This window comes from Loxodonta africana, chromosome 7 (assembly GCF_030014295.1).
Source record: "Loxodonta africana isolate mLoxAfr1 chromosome 7, mLoxAfr1.hap2, whole genome shotgun sequence".
Classification (NCBI taxonomy): domain Eukaryota; kingdom Metazoa; phylum Chordata; class Mammalia; order Proboscidea; family Elephantidae; genus Loxodonta; species Loxodonta africana.
Window position 1 is genome coordinate 82,615,879 of NC_087348.1, and position 16,392 is coordinate 82,632,270.

At 38.9% G+C, this 16,392-nt stretch overlaps 1 protein-coding gene and 2 pseudogenes across 1 annotated transcript; all 3 read right to left on the bottom strand.

The window, feature by feature from the left end:
- Positions 1-350: 350 nt before the first annotated feature.
- LOC100655787 (olfactory receptor 51Q1-like) lies at positions 351-1,321 on the bottom strand. Its single transcript, XM_003421561.3, has one exon. The coding sequence runs from the start codon at positions 1,296-1,298 to the stop codon at positions 351-353; it is 948 nt and encodes a 315-aa protein (XP_003421609.2). The 5' UTR covers positions 1,299-1,321.
- An 8,040-nt stretch (positions 1,322-9,361) lies between these two features.
- On the bottom strand, positions 9,362-10,405 carry LOC100658720 (olfactory receptor 51J1-like; annotated as a pseudogene).
- A 3,445-nt stretch (positions 10,406-13,850) lies between these two features.
- On the bottom strand, positions 13,851-15,225 carry LOC100658440 (olfactory receptor 51Q1-like; annotated as a pseudogene).
- Between the last annotated feature and the right edge of the window lie 1,167 nt (positions 15,226-16,392).

Sequence of the window (16,392 nt, forward strand, 5' to 3'; positions counted from 1 at the left end):
TTATCAGCATTTTGAGTTTATTACAGAAATCCTTATATTTCACCACACCACATACTTAATAACAACACCACTGTGATGAAGGCAGAAGAGGAATTGTATTTTAAAGTGTTTTTTTTTTTTTTTTCTCAAAACCATATAGCTAGTTAAGAGCAAAGCTGGGTTTTAAAAAATGCTACCTCTCTTAATTTCTAATCAAGGAATAATCATGTCTCTTTATTGACATTGAAAGTTTCTTAAGCAGTTCCTATTCCTTCCCCTGTCTATGCTATTTACATTCTTCATGGTAGTGGCCTCTGCTCATGAGCCTATGTTATCTATAGAAAGTATTTTTCTAAACCTAAATTGCAATCTTAGTGCAACTTCCTTTGGAAGAGAAGATGAAAGATCCCTTGGCGTATCTGCTTAGTCTTGACACTGTAAATGATGGGGTTCATCACAGGAGGGGCCAGCACGTAGATATTGGCAATGACCACATGGACCAGTGGTGCAGCATGTTTTGCAAAGCGATGAGTCATGGATAGACTCACCATAGGCACATAGAGAACCAGAACAGCCAGAAAGTGGGGCAAACAGTTATTAAGGGCCCGGAGCCGGTCAGCCCAGGTGGCTGTGCCCAAGATACTTCTCAGGATGAGTGCATAGGAGAGCACAATGAGCAATGGGTCCAACACAGCAATGATTAACCCAAGAGCAAATCCATACCAGCTGTTGACCCGAATATCAGCAGAGACCAGCCGAATCATATCCTGGTGGAGGCAGTAGGAGTGAGAGAGAAGGTGAGAGTGGCAGAAGGGCAGGCGCTTGAGTAGGAAAAGTGGGGGAAGAACAGCCAAAATACAACGGCAAATGATGGCTACTCCAATGCTGCCAATGACTTTACTGGTAAGGATGGAGGCATAATGGAGGGGACGACAGATGGCCACATAGCAGTCAAAAGACATGGCCAGGAGGACAGAAGATTCGATGGATGAGAATCCATGGAGGAAAAAGAACTGGGCAAAACAGGCCTCAAAGGTGACCTTCTGAATGTTGAACCAGAGGAGCTGCATGACTGTGGGCAGGGTGGTGAGGGTGAGGCCCAGGTCAGTCAGGGTCAGCATGGAGAGAAATAGGTACATGGGCTGGTGGAGAGATGGCTCTGTGCGGATGACGGCGAGGATGATGGTGTTGCCCATGATGGAGATGGTATAGAAGCAGCAGAAGGGGATGGAGATCCAGATGTGGAAGGCCTCGAATCCAGGGATACCTGTGAGGATGAAGTAGAAGGGGTCTTGGGTTGTATTATTCTCCTTGAACATGACTGTCGAATGAAGAACCGGAATGTCTCTTTCCTACAATAAGAATCTCAGCGGTGTGCTACTGTCATAGAGTCATTATCTATTCAAGACTCAAAGCTGTGTGTGGGATTGCTTTTTCCAATACTGCTGATCCCAGGATAGTAAGAACTGCAGGTTCTTCTGACATAAATTTCTGTTTAAAATGATCTTTTTTTTTCTTTTTGTAATCTTTCTAGTCTTCTGCTTTGGAGTTCAGTTTAATTAATGTCTCCTGTAAACCTTTTGTACTATACTTCTTATCTACTCTTGTATATACATCTGTGTACATATATACTTAGATATTTGCATTTCCTAACTGGAAGTGCTCTCAATATTTCAAATAAGTTACTAGTAACTAAATGCAAAGACTAATCTTAGTGTATATTCTCCTTTGCATCATAGAAAAAATACTTCCTTCTCTTTAATTTAATAGATAGTATTGAGTAAGAGGAAGTATCACAGAAAATGCCCAAGTTTCTTGCTTTGGCAACTGTGTGGATTACAGTAATAATAACTTTTATATGGAATACTGGAGTAGCAGAAGATTCTGGGGAGAAGATCACAGATGTAGTGTGTTTGTTGAGTTTGACATTCATAGAAGCTATCTGAGAGAAATAGTTAAGTGGATGGATATAAGGCCCAATTGTGTGTGTGTATGAGCACACAAGGGGCAGGGACTTGTGGGAGGAGAAAGAAGACATGATAGATGCATGATCTGAAAGTCTATCACAGTTCAGAGGATTTTTGAACTTATACTTGATCTTTTTTACCCAAGGGCAGACCTAAGGTCAGTGGGTGCATATTAAGGAAATAATAATAATAATAATTAATGCTTAATACTGGTAAAAACTTAATAATAATTTTACTCTGCTATTAGACAGTAACCCTGATGGCTCAGCGATTAAGAGCTCAGCTTTTAACCAAAAGGTAGGCAGTTGGGATTCAACACCCATTTCTTGGAATCCCTATGGGGGCATTTCTACTCTGTTTCACAGGGTCACTATGAATTGGAATTTGTAACAGGCTTGGCTTTTTTGGTATAAAACAGTCAAGGTTCCTGGCAGCTACAAACAGTTTGCACTTGGCTGATAACTGAAAGCTTGGTGCTGTATGGAACCACCTAATAGCACCAGGGAAGAAAAGTCCTGGCAGTCTGCTTCTGTAAAGATTATAGTCAAGAAAACCTTATGCAGTAGTTCTACTCTGTAACACATGAGATTGCCATGAGTAGGAATTGACTCCATGGCACAAGAACAGCAATAAGGTAGTTATTTCTAGTCTTTCAAGTAACCCTCCCTACAGGTAAAAGTCTTAGAGACTCTCTACCAGGTAGGGGTGATGGGGAGTCCTGCATTGTGTGTGAGGGTAGTTTATTTAGGTATTTAGGTTCTTCTGTCCTGCTTCTTTGCTCCTATGACTGGTCTTTGTGAGGTAAGGTTTATGCTCAGTTGTTGGAGAATAATGAGTTAATCATCTCTTTACCGTCATGTTGGTTTCTAATCCTTCTAACCCAATTGCATGGCTGGGAAACCACAGGCCTGCCCTTCATAGCAGTGTGATTAAGGACTCCCTGCCTGGCTTGTGCTGGTTTTTGTTTATTCTTCATTCAGATGTGTCCATGCTCCCCTTAACACTCCATTCCACCTTTTTAAGACATTGGTTGACCTATTTGCAGGGCAGAGAGGAAGACAAGTAAAATGAGAATGAAGGAGTATCACCCAGAAAAGGCCAATTTTCTGGGTAGAATTTATTGATAGATGATATGTGGCTGAATCTAAGAAGGCCAAAAACAAAACCCACTGACCTCGACTCATAGTGACCCTACAGGACAGAGTAGAACTGCACCATACAGTTTCCAAGGAATGCCTGGTGGATTTGAACTAGCTGACTTCCTGGTTAGCAGCAGTAGCACGTAACCACTACTCCACCAGGGTTTCCTCTAAGAAGGCAGTTGACTGTTATTAAAGTGCTTTGAAAACACTTGGGCTTCAATGGCCACAGGTTAGATGTAAAAGGAACTAATGGGCGCAGGGCTATTCTTTGAACTCAGTAGGGGCAGTGATAAGTCTCTGGATAAATCACTTCATTTCATGGCCCCTACCACATCTCCCCACTTCAGTCCAACCTCCTCTCAATATGTGTTTGAAGGTGGCTCTGCTTCACTCTCTCCCTAGACAGCATCCCCTGTTCTCACACAGAATGACCTTTTCCTCAGGGTTTTCCCTCTTATCACTAATCATGGGACAGCCCGACCTCACCTGTGCACTCTCTGTAGTCCTTCAGCTCTCTCTGTAGCTTCTATCATCTGCCTTGTGGGTGGATAAGGTTATATCCTCCTGAAGATCCCGGTTGAAATGCAGGAGGTGGGTGGAGAAACCTCTGGAAGAATCTTGTAGAAATATGAGGATTGTGCTTTGAGACTTGAGGCCCTAAGGGACAGAAACCAAAAGTCAGAGGGTTGTTCAGAGGAGGCACTTGTAGCCATTAGCAATCCATATACCAAAAAGCAAGAAATCTTATCTTACTGCTCCAAAGCCTTTCAAGATTATATCTGAGTTGGTAAAAATTACTTAGGTGATGAACTTATGTTTTACCTCCCTCTAAAAGCTAGTCTAGGAAGCCTACTTAAAAAATATTTTAAGGTTTTTGGAAACAAAACTTAAAGCCAAAAAGTAAAATCACTTGACTTCAGTAACTTCCTGGACTTCTAATCTGAGGGGAAACAAACTGTAATAATACATATAATAACTAACATTTACTGAGTGTTAAATATATACCAGTGACTAAGCCAAAACTAGCTAAGTCACAAAAATATGAAGATTACATGAGGTGACATGGAAAGGACCTGGCTCATATTCTGATAGATGTTGTCCTGGTGATCACTAGTTCCCTCCTCCTTACTATTGAAGCTTATCTGGATTTGAGAGGTAATGCTACATTGGAGCATAGAGGATCTTTAACATTGTCCTGTGTCTTGAATAAAACCAAACCAATTCGAGATGCCTTAAAGGTATTGGGAGTGGTATCTCAAAACTCTTGATACATTCAAAAGTCAGAAAGGCAAAAAAAAAAGGAATATCCTTTTGCAGGTATTAGCTGCTATGTATAGTGTAATTTACTTCTTTCTTCAGGAAGACTGGATCTCCACTTAGGGAAGAAGGGCTATGATGAGTGTCATCTAGAGGGCTGTTCTAGAAATTGATGTATAACTTCATTGGGATTATACTTCTTACCAGCTCTTTGGGTGTTCACAGTGAAAAGTCATTCATAATAAGAAAAATAGAAATTGTAATCAAATTGATATATGTTTTTTATTCATCATATCAGCAAAAAAAATTGTAACACACTGGGTTGGCAAGTGTGTAGTGAAGTAGGTACTTTCAAAATTTCTGATGAGACAATGACAATAAATAAGTAGGGCTTCTAAGGAGAACAATGGAATATTGTACCTACTAAATTATAAATACCCAAAATTATTTACTAGGGATTTCTTATATATGCATTCACACATGAGCAAATTGACATATATACCTCAAAATTTTCTACAGTATTATTTACAAAGTACAGAAATGGGAATAAATTGAGAACGGGTGAATAAATTCTGATAACATACAATGTATCAAAATTAACACAATTAAATATTCTGTAGCTATAATAATATGTGGTGGTGTTCATGTTCTGGTTGTGAGGGATCGCCAAGATATATGTGTACATTAAAAGTAAAGTAGAAGACAGTCTACAGTTTTCACTGGGAAAAAGTCCAAATGAATATGGTTTCTTGCCTATGAATAAACTTTATCTTAGAAGAAAAAAACAATACACAGAAAATCATTGTTGCCTTTGGGGAGGGTAACAGAAGGACTGAACTACAGACTAGAAGTAAATATTTTCACTGCGTAGTAATTCAGTCTTTTGAAATTTGAACCATGTGAAAGTCAACCTTGTCAACAGAATTACATTTAAAGTATAGATGTAAGATAATCACTATTGATATGAAAATTGGCAGAAAAGGAACTAAATATAGGTTAAGGCCTGCTGGTTTTCTTGTTTATCTGAGGGGGATGAAGGACATTTTAATTAATCCTGGACTTCATAAACTATACATGTTAAAAATTTAACCCTAAGAATAGAAGAAGACTATATAACTCCAAAACAGAGAAAAAAAAAACAAAACATATTTTAAATGTGACAGAACACAGAAAGAAAAATATGTAAACCAGGTGGCATGAAAACATGTGTTTATCTCAGATATTAATAATAATAATACAACTATAAACTCATGGGAGCAAAGATATTGGGTAAAAAAAACATGCTTTTGTTGTTGTTAGTTGCCATCAAGTTGATTCTAACTCATGACAATCTCTTACGTGCAGAGTAGAACTGTTCCATAAGGTTTTCAAGGTTTCGACCTTTCAGAGGCAGATCACTAGGCCTGTCTCCTGAGATGCCTCTGGGTGGGTTTGAACCACTAACCTTTTGGCTAGTAGTGGAGCGCTTAACTGTTTCTGCCACCCAGGAACTCCTCAAAAAAAACAAAAGCAGGTGAGAAATTTCAAAGATGGAATATAGGAAGAATATAGGTGACTATAACTGATTTTTCAAAGCAAAGATGGATAGAACCTGACTGACTACAGAGGGACAAAAGAATGAGAAGTCAAGCCATTTTTCTGACTCAGAAAACATGTCCAAAGCAAGTGAGACCAAGTTTCATCATCCTTGTTATGAATTTGAGGCATCTGGATCTCAGGGAGGCAGGGGAATGGTGTGTGAGGCTCAAAACTGGAGATTTGGTGAAAGCAAGTGTGAGAATAAGTTAGATGCAAAGATTGATCCACTGCTCACCACCATACAAGCAATGTCTTATTGTATTACATTTTTGGTTTGTCTTAATTCACATTTTATTGGGATATAGTATTCACAGAGAAAAGTGCCCACCTTAAAAGAGTATAATTCAATAATAATTAAAAAGTGAATACATCCTGTGTCCTCAAACCAGATCAAGAAATAAAACTTTACTACTTCTGAATGGTCAGTTGTGGTAGGTGTTCCATGTGTGTTTTAAAAGAATGTGAGTAGGCATATAATTATTGGTTTGTAGATTTAGGCTTTAGTCATGTTTCCCAAATCTCTTAAATCTTACTAATTTTGATTTTTGGCCTACTTGTTATATCAGTTACTAAGAAAATTGTAACAAAATCTACTACTATGATTATGGTTTTGTCTACTTATTTTATAATTCTGGTAATTATTGCTTTATGCATTTTATGGCTATGTTGTTACTGTTATAAAGTGCCATTGAGACAATTTGACTCATAACAACACCATGAGACAGGGTAGAGGTGCCCCATAGGGTTTTCTAAGTTGGAATCTTTACAAGGGAGAAAACATTGAAGTTGTCAAGGATTTTTTTTTCACTTGGATCCACAATGAACACCACTGGGAGCAGTGATCAGAAAATCAAACAAAGTGTTGGATTGGGCATATCCACTGCAGAAGAACTCTTTGAGGTCTTCAAAAGTAAAGATGTCACTTTAAGGACTAAAGTGCACCTGACCCAAGTCATGGTATTTTCAATCACCTCATATACTTTCATAAGCTGGACAATGAATAAGGAAGACTGAAGAATAATTAATACCTTTGAATTATGACGTTGACAAAGAATATGGAATATATCATGGATTGCCAGAGGAATGAACAAACCCGTCTTGGAAGAAGTACAGAATGCTCCTTAGAAGCAAGGATGATGAAACTTGGTCTCGCTTGCTTTGGACATGTTATCAGGAGGGACCAGTCCCTGAAGAGAGACATCATGCTTGGTCAGCAAAAAACAGAAAGACCCTCAATGTGATGGATTGACACAGTGGCTGCGACCATGGGCTCAAGCATAAAAATGATTGCAAGGATGGCACAGGACTGGGCAGTGTTTCGTTCTGTTGTACATAGGGTTGCTATGAATCACAACAGACTAGATGGCACCAACAACAACAGCAATTTTTATTGGAGCAGACCTCCAGTTCTTTCTCCCCGGAGCTGATGGCTGGGATCAGACTGACAACCTTTTGGTTAGCAGCCTAAACCAATCCGTTGCACTGCCAAGGCTCAGCAGGTACATGCAAATTCAGATATGTTTCATCTAACTTATTATTTTTATTATGAAATGTCGGTCTATCACTAGTAATGATTCTTCTTTGTCACTTAATTTATCTGATATTAGTATAGCTATTCCAGGTTTCTTTTTATTCCAGGTTTCTTTTGGTTAGTGATTGCATGGACCATCTTCTTTAATCTGTTTTCTTTAAATGTTTTCTGTATTCATGTATTTAAGATATTTCTTAAAAGAAACAGAAACATTTGTGATTCTGTAAGATAAGATTTCTCTTTTAATTTAAGTGTCAGACCAATTTATTGTAATGCACGTAATTACTGAATGGATTTAACTTTACCATCTTACTATTTTTTTTTTAATTTACCTCATCTTTTTCTCACCTTTCTTGACTTATTTTAGATTATTTATTATGTTTTATTTTTCTATTTTTCTTCAACTACATGTTAGGTTCAAACCTCCTTTAGCACTTTTTTAGGGGTTATTATAGAAACTAAAATGTATATGTTCAGCTTAACCAGTCTAGTTTGTCTTAGCTTTTTATTTCTTCCTGGACAATGTAAGTGCTAAAGACTAATTTTACTCTATTTGACTCTTCCAATCTTTTGCCCTTTTGGGTACATGTATTTTATTTCTGTATGTAATTTAAAAACATAAAACATATTTTTCATACTGTCAATATTCATTTGTATCTACTCATATTATTCTTGATTTTATTAAATTTTATTGATGTAACTATTTTAATGTCAGCATATAATGATCCCAATAGTTAAATTTTCTGTGAATCTAACCCTTCACACTCTTTCTTTTTTCCCTTGATTTTTGTTTTATTATTGTATTTTGCATGTCAGGTTAGATTCTTAATGAATGTAATGAAAACTTATGATGATACTTTGAGTTGCAGGTTGATATCTTTCTGCTAATAAAATTTACTTTTATTTCTGATTATAATGACCAGCCATCAGTTTATCTGGGACTGTAGGATTTCCTAGATTGTGGTACTTTCTGTGCTAACACTGGGGAAGTGCTGAGAAAACTGGGATGGCTGGTCATTTTAATTGTTATAAATGGGGTAATGAAATTAGGTAGTAAGATGACCAGAAAAAAAAAATTTATAAGGCTGGTCTACTTCTGATTCCCTCACTTCAAATTATGAGCTTTCTGGAATCCAACCAAATGCCTAGGTATTTATCAGGTAACCTCTTCCTTGGTGTTTTCCATGCTTTAATTTTTGTTCCCCTGCTTTCTATTCCTTTGAGACTGCTCTAAGCTATTCTCATTTTATCAGCTATTACTTTTGAATTTGCAAAGGCCTTAAAAGAAATGGCACCAAATATCAAATTGATTTCTCTAGGTGTCCCTTCTCTTTGAGGTTTTGGCCTTTATGTCCTCACTGGTTTGAATGATCTCTGAAGTCATTTAAAATATATCTTTCTAACTTTTCGAATTGTTCTTGGAGGGAAGATTTTTCTGAAACTAACCTTGCCTTGATGAATGTGGAAATCCTTATACTATTTTATGCATTTTCTCAAGTTGTCTAATGTAACTTCATGCCTACCTGAATATAATACATAGCAGTTTTTTTTTCCTGTGGAGAAAATAAAGGATTAAGGTAATTTCCAAAGGTTACCCAGAACATCTTCCAACATCAGATTATCTTTTTTCTTATGGAGAATTCTGTGTTTTCACAAGTTTTCCTGCATGGCTGCTCCAGATATCAGGGTAATTGGAAAATTCACTTCACACAATATATTTTAAAATAATTCTGTATAAAAATCTGCCATACGTAACCCACTCAACCTACATCCCCACTCCAGTTTACTGAGTGGATATGAAGATTCTCCTTTTAGATACTATGTTTTAAGTAACAACAATTACATGACATGCATTATAGGATACCTTGTGATTATAGAAAAAAAATTCTTCCTATTTTGGCCTTTGGCTAAACTCTGGCCCTCTTCTCTGATAACATTTGCAATATGCCATGATGCATTTCTTTTGTCTTAATGCTCTAGACAATGAGGTTGACAACAGCTGGGAAGAAGAGGTAGGCATCGACCATCATGGCTTGCAACAGAGGGGACACATGATGTCTAAAATGGTGCACCATGGACAAGCCAATCATAGGATCATAATAACTGAGTACAGCAGAGACATGTGACCCACATGTGTTGAGTGCCTTCCTCCTTCCTTTTCCAGTGATGATACCCACTACAGTGTGGAGTATGAGCCCACAGGACATCACAATGAGCAGTGAATCCAGCCCAAAAGTGGAGGTAATGATGAAAAGCCCATGTACATTGTTGATAGAAATGTCCCCACAGGGTAGATATATGAGGTTGGGCTGGAGGCAATAGGAAAAGGAAGGACATTATGGAAACAGACAGGCAGTCAGTGCAAGAACAAGGGCAATAAAGCCATGAGTGTAATGCTTTTCGGTCAGTAATAACTCCTGTGGCAATGATAGGGGCAAGGTCAGGATGGCAGTATAGCGCAATAGGCTATAGATGGCCACAAAGGAATCCACAGACATGGCTAGCAGCACAGCTGACTCCATGATGGAGAAGGAATGGATGGAGAACATCTGGAGATAGGAAATAGGAAGATGCCTAACATCGTAGGCAGAGTGGATGCAGAGACGCCAACCTCACCCAATGTCAATGGGGAAAAAAAGATGTACATGGGCTGGTGTAGGGCAGCGTCTGCCCTGATGACATGAAGAATGGTGCCATTACCAAGGAAGATGATGATGTACATCAGGCAGAAGGGGATGGAGATCCAGATGTGCTCTGCCTCCAGTTCTGGGTTGCCAAGCAGAATGAGTGTTGTAGGCAAAAACCTCATACAATTATTCGATTTCTTCATGTTGAAATTGCATCCCATGGGATTAGTGCCCCCTTGAAAATTAGAAACAAAATAATAGATATTATCATGGAGAAAATCTAATGGACTTGCGTTACTTCTTCAATTCCTCTACCCTTTATTATTTGACCATATTTATCAGAGTTACTCTCTTTACTTTAAAGCCTTTTTCTCTTAAACACAGTATCTGATTCACCTGTGGGTTTCCTGGTTTTTCTTTTTTCCCAGAAACTTCTCTCTGTCTGTACAAAGCTCAGACTCTCAAACTTTTTCCCTTGCAGAGAATTGGAAAATGCCTTCAGAAAATAAATACCTGCAGAGTTCAGCACACCTCTCCATGGTTCTCCCCTTTCTAGAATCTTAGACTCTCTTATTTCCATCATTTAAAAAATTTGTTAATACTTTTAAACATACACACACACACATACACATATAGGTACACATGTGTGTATATGTGTGTGTGTATATCTGTATATACACATGTATGTATGTACATATGTGTATAAATACACATACATGTATGGAACCCTAGTGGCACAATGGTTAAGTGTTTGGCTGCTAAGCAAAAGGTCGGCTAACCAGCTGCTCCTTGAAAACTCTGGGGAGCAGTTCACTCTGTCCTATAGGGTTGGTATAAGTCAGAATTGACTCCACAGCAATGGATAACCACGTACATATTCATACACATATACACATACATATACAATTACATATACAGACACACACCAAACCATTTGCCATTGGGTTGACTCCTCTTGTGTCAAAATAGAACTGTGTTCCATAGGGTTTTCAATGACTGATTTTTTTAGAAGTAAATTGTCAGATCTTTCTTCCAAGGAGCCTCTATGTGGACTCAAACCTTCAGCCTTCAGCTGAGTGTGTTAACTGTTTATACCACCCTGGTACTTCATATAAATATATATATATATATGCAATTATTTTTAAATCTCTTTTTCTAGTAGCATCAACAAGAATATTGCCCTGGCATCTCATCCTACCCAGAATTGAAAGTCAGAATTTTCTTTTTAAAATTTTTGTGTATGTGTGTGTGAAAGTATTTGCAACCAAAATTACACCATTTCAACAATTTCTACATGTACAATTCAGTGACATTGGTTACTTCTTCAAGTTGTAGTACCGTTATCATTATTCTCTTCTACATTATTCTACCACCATTGTCTTAAACTTCCTGCCCCTAAGCATCTCATCCAATGTTTCAAGTTGCTGTTGTCAATTTGATCCACATAGGTAATTATTTTAAAGTGCTCAAACCAGCCATATTTTACTAATTAAAATAAGCTATTTTTGGTTCAAAGAAGATTTCGGGAGATAGTTTTGGCTTAAGGTTTATAACATAAAGTTTAAAGATTATCTCAGGGCAATAGTTTTGGGGGTTCATCCAACCTCAGTGGCTTCAGAAAATCTAGATTCTATTGAGAATTTTAAATTCTCTTCCATGTTTTCCCCTCTTTCGATCAAGATAATTCTATAGAATCTTTGATGAAAACATTCAGTAATGGTAGTCCTTCACAGAGAAAGTGAGAAGAGTGATGTAAGCGCAGCTGCAGAGGAGGTCAGTGATAGGTAACTTACGAAAACCCACAACTGCCGAGTAGATTCTGACACATAGTGGCCCTATAGGACAGAGTAGAGCTGCCCGTAGGGTTTCCAAAGCTGTAAATCTTTATAGAATTATCTGCCTCATCTTTCTCCCAGGGACTGGCTGTTGGGCTCGAACCACTGACCTTTTGGGTTGCAGCCAAGTGCTTTAAACACTGTGGCCCCAGAATTCCTTGAAAGATGACAGAGGGTCTTATAAGCCCTATTAAGATGTTTGCAGGCAAATCAAAGGAGCCCAGCATAATATCAGCACAGCTTGAGCTAGTTTAGAAAATGAGTCTAATTTAAACAATTTGCACTTTTTTCTATGTATGACACTCTTAACATTCAAACTTTCTTTATGCTTATCTTCCAGGTGCGTCTGTCTTCTAGCTCATACCAGCATCTACCATTTTCTCTAAGCAGTAGTTTCCATCTTTCTGAAACACTGGTTCCACCACTGACTTTAAGTGAACTCTGCCTTGAACATTAATTCAACAGGTTCTTGAATTCCCAGGCTCCTTCCATTTTGGCTTCTGAAAATTGGTATTCAGTTTTCTTTTCCTGTAGCATCAATATTTACAACCATCTTTCTTTAATTTTGCCAGCTAGTTTATATAGTTTCTCTTTCATTATTTCAGATTACGATTATAGGAGCACTTGTGTTTAATTAAGAGCTGACGTTTGCTTTAGTAATGATTTATACAGGCAGAAATATATAGCAGCTTCAATAAGTATTTTCATACATTTACCAGCATTCTGAGTTTATTACACAAAATTTTGTATTTCATCACATACTTTAATAACAACACCCACGTGAAGAAGGAAGAACAGGGGAGGTTTTTTTTTATATATAATTTTTATTGTGCTTTAAGTGAAAGTTTACCAATCAGTCTCTCACATAAAAACATTATATACACCTTGTTACATTGTCCCAATTACTCTCCCCCTAATGAGACAGCCTGCTCTCTCCCTCCACACTGTCTTTTCGTGTCCATTTTGCCAGCTTCTGACCCCCTCTACCTTCTCATCTACCCTCCAGGCAGGAGATGCCAACATAGTCTCAAGTGTCCACCTGATCCAAGAAGCTCACTCCTCACCAGCATCCCTCTCCATCCCATTGTTCAGTCCAATCCATGTCTGAAACTTTGGCTTCGGGAATGGTTCCTGTCCTGGGGCAACAGAAGGTCTGGGAGCAAGGACCACAGGGGTCCTTCTAGTCTCAGTCAGACCATTCAGTCTGGTCTTTTTTATGAGAATTTGGGGTCTGCATCCCACTACTCTTCTGATCCCTCAGGGGTTCTCTATTGTGTTCCCTGCCGGGGCAGTCATAGGTTATAGCTGGGCACCATCTAGTTCTTCTGGTCTCAGGAAGATGTACTCACTGTTTCATGCGGCCCTTTCTCTCTCTTGGGCTCGTAATCACCTTTTGTCCTTGGTGTTCTTCATTCTCCTTTGAGCCAGGTGGGTTGAGGCTAATTGATGCATCTTAGATGGCTGTTTGCTAGCATTTAAGGCCCTAGATGCCATTCTTCAAAGTGGGATGCAGAATGTTTTCTTAATAGATTTTATTATGCCAATTGACTTATATGTCCCCTGAAATCATGGTCCCCAAACCCCTGCCCTTGCTACACTGGCCTTTGAAGCATTCAGTTTATTCAGGAAACGATACTCCTTTGCTTTTGGTTTAGTCCCATTGTGCTGACCTCAGGGGAAGTATTTTAAATTAAATCTTTTAATTTTTTTTAATCAAAACAATAAAACTAAGAGCAAAGCTGGGTTTTAAGAAACACTACCTATCTTAATTTCTAGTCAGGGAATAATCATGTCTCTTTATTTACATTTAAAGTTTCTTAAGCAGTTTCTATTCCTTCTCTTGTTTATGCTATTTATAGTTTTCATGATAGTGGTCTCTGCTCTTGACTCAATGTTACCTATAAAAAGTATTTCTCTAAACCTAAATTCTACTCTTAGTGCAACTTCCTCTGGAAGAGGAGATGAAAGATTTCTTGGCGTATCTGCTTCGTCTTGACACTGTAAATGATGGGATTCATCACAGGAGGGGCCAGCAAGTAGATATTGGCAATGACCACATGGACCAGTGGTGCAGCATGTTTTGCAAAGCGATGAGTCATGGATAGACTCACCATAGGCACATAGAGAACCAGAACAGCCAGAAAGTGGGACAGACAGTTATTAAGGGCCCGGAGCCGCTCAGCCCAGGTGGCTGTGCCCAAGATACTTCTCAGGATGAGTGCGTAGGAGAGCACAATGAGCAATGGGTCCAACACAATAATGAGCAACCCAAGAGCAAATCCATACCAGCTGTTGACCCGAATATCAGCACAGACTAGGCGAATCTTATCCTGGTGGAGGCAGTAGGAGTGAGAGAGAAGGTGAGACCGGCAGAAGGGCAGGCGCTTGAGTAGCAAAAGGGAGGGAAGAACAGCCAGAACACAACGGCAGATGATGGCTACTCCGATCCTGCCAGTGACTTTACTGGTAAGGATGGAGGCATATGGAGGGGGCAACAAATGGCCACATAGCGGTCAAAGGACATGGCCAGCAGGACAGAAGATTCCATGAATGAGAATCCATGGAGGAAGAAGAACTGGGCAAAACAGGCCTCAAAAGTGATCTTCTGAATGTTGAACCAGAGGAGCTGCATGACTGTGGGCAGGGTGGTGAGGGTGAGACCCAGGTCAGTCAGGGCCAGCATGGAGAGAAATAGGTAGATGGGCTGGTGGAGAGATGGCTCTGTGTGGATGACGGCTAGGATGGTGGTGTTGCCCATGATAGAGATGGTGTGGAAGCAGCAGAAAGGAATGGAAATCCAGATGTGGAAGGCCTCGAATCCAGGGATACCCATGAGGATGAAGTAGAAGGGGTCTTGGGTGGTGTTATTCACCTTGGACATGACTGTTGAATGAAGAACCAGAATGTCTGTTTCCTACAATAAGAATCTCATCAGTGTTCTAATGTCATAGAGTCATTGTCCATTCAACTGAAGAGTCAAAGATGTGTGTGGGACTGCTTTTCCCAATACTACTGAGCTATATAATTAGCTAGAACAGTAACAACTGCAGGTTCTTCTGACATAAATTTCTATTTAAAATGATCTTTTTTTAATGTTTCATTTCTTCTGATTTTCTGTGCAATTAATTAATGCTTCCTCTAAACCTCTTGTATTATACTTCTTACCTTCCCCTGTTTATACGTCTATATACATACGTATTTTTTTTATACATATGTATTTAGACATTTGCATTTACTAACTGGAAGTGCTCTCATTTATATTTCAAATAAGTTACTATTGACCAAATACAAAGACTAATCTTGCTGTATATTCTCCTTGGCATCACAGAAAAAATAAAATATTTCCTTCCCTTTAATCGTTTATGTACTATTGAGTGATATGAAGTATCAAAGATAATGCCCTGGTTTCTTACTTTGGCAACTGTGTAGATTACAGTAATAATAACTTCTATATGCAGCACTAGAGTAGTAGAAGATTCTGGGGAGAAGATCACAGATACAGTGTGTGTATGTTGAGTTTGATGTTCATAAGCGCTATCCAAGAGAAATAATTAAGTAGGTGGATATAATGCCCAAGTGTGTGTGTGTGTGTGAGCACACAAGGGGCAGGGGGTTGTGGGAAGAGAAAGAAGACATGGTAGATGCATCATCTGAAAGTCTATCAGAGATTAGAGAATTTCTGAATTTATACTTGGTCTTTTCTTCCTGAGGGCAGAACTAAGGTCAGTGGGTGCGTGCTAAGGAAAAAAAAAAAAACCTTAATAACAGTAAAACTTGATACTAATTTTACTCTGATATAAGACAGTTAGGAACCCTGGTGGCTCAGTGATTAAGAGCTCAGCTTCTAACCAAAGGTCGACAGTTTGAATTCACCAGTCGTTCCTTGAAACCGTGTGGGGGCATTTCTACTCTGTTCTATGGAGTCACTATGAATTGGAATTGACGATCCTAGCAGGCTTGGTTTTTTTGGTATAATACAGTTAATATCCCCAGGGTGCAGTTAGCAGTTTGCACTTGGCTGGTAACTGAGAACTTGTTGCAATACGGACCCACCCAACAGCACTGCTGAAGAAATAGCCTAACAATCTGTTTCTGTAAAGATTATAGTAAAAAATACCTTATGTATTAGTTTTACCCTGTAACATAGGAGGTCACCATGAGTAGGAATTGACTACATGGCACAAAAATAGCAATAAGGCAGTTATTTCTAGTCTTTCAAGTAACTCTCCCTACAGGTAAAATTCTTAGAGACTCTCTACCAGGTGGGGGTGATGGGGACTCCCGCATTATGCGTGGGGGTAGTTTACTTAGGTCTTCAGGTTCCTCCTGTCCTGTTTCTTTGCTCCTATGACTTGTGTATGCGTGGTAAAGTCTAGGCTCAATAGTTGGAGAATACTAAGGAAATCATCCCTTTACCTTCCCATTGGCTTCTAACTCTCATTGTGGGACAACTGCATGGCTGGGAAACCACAGGCC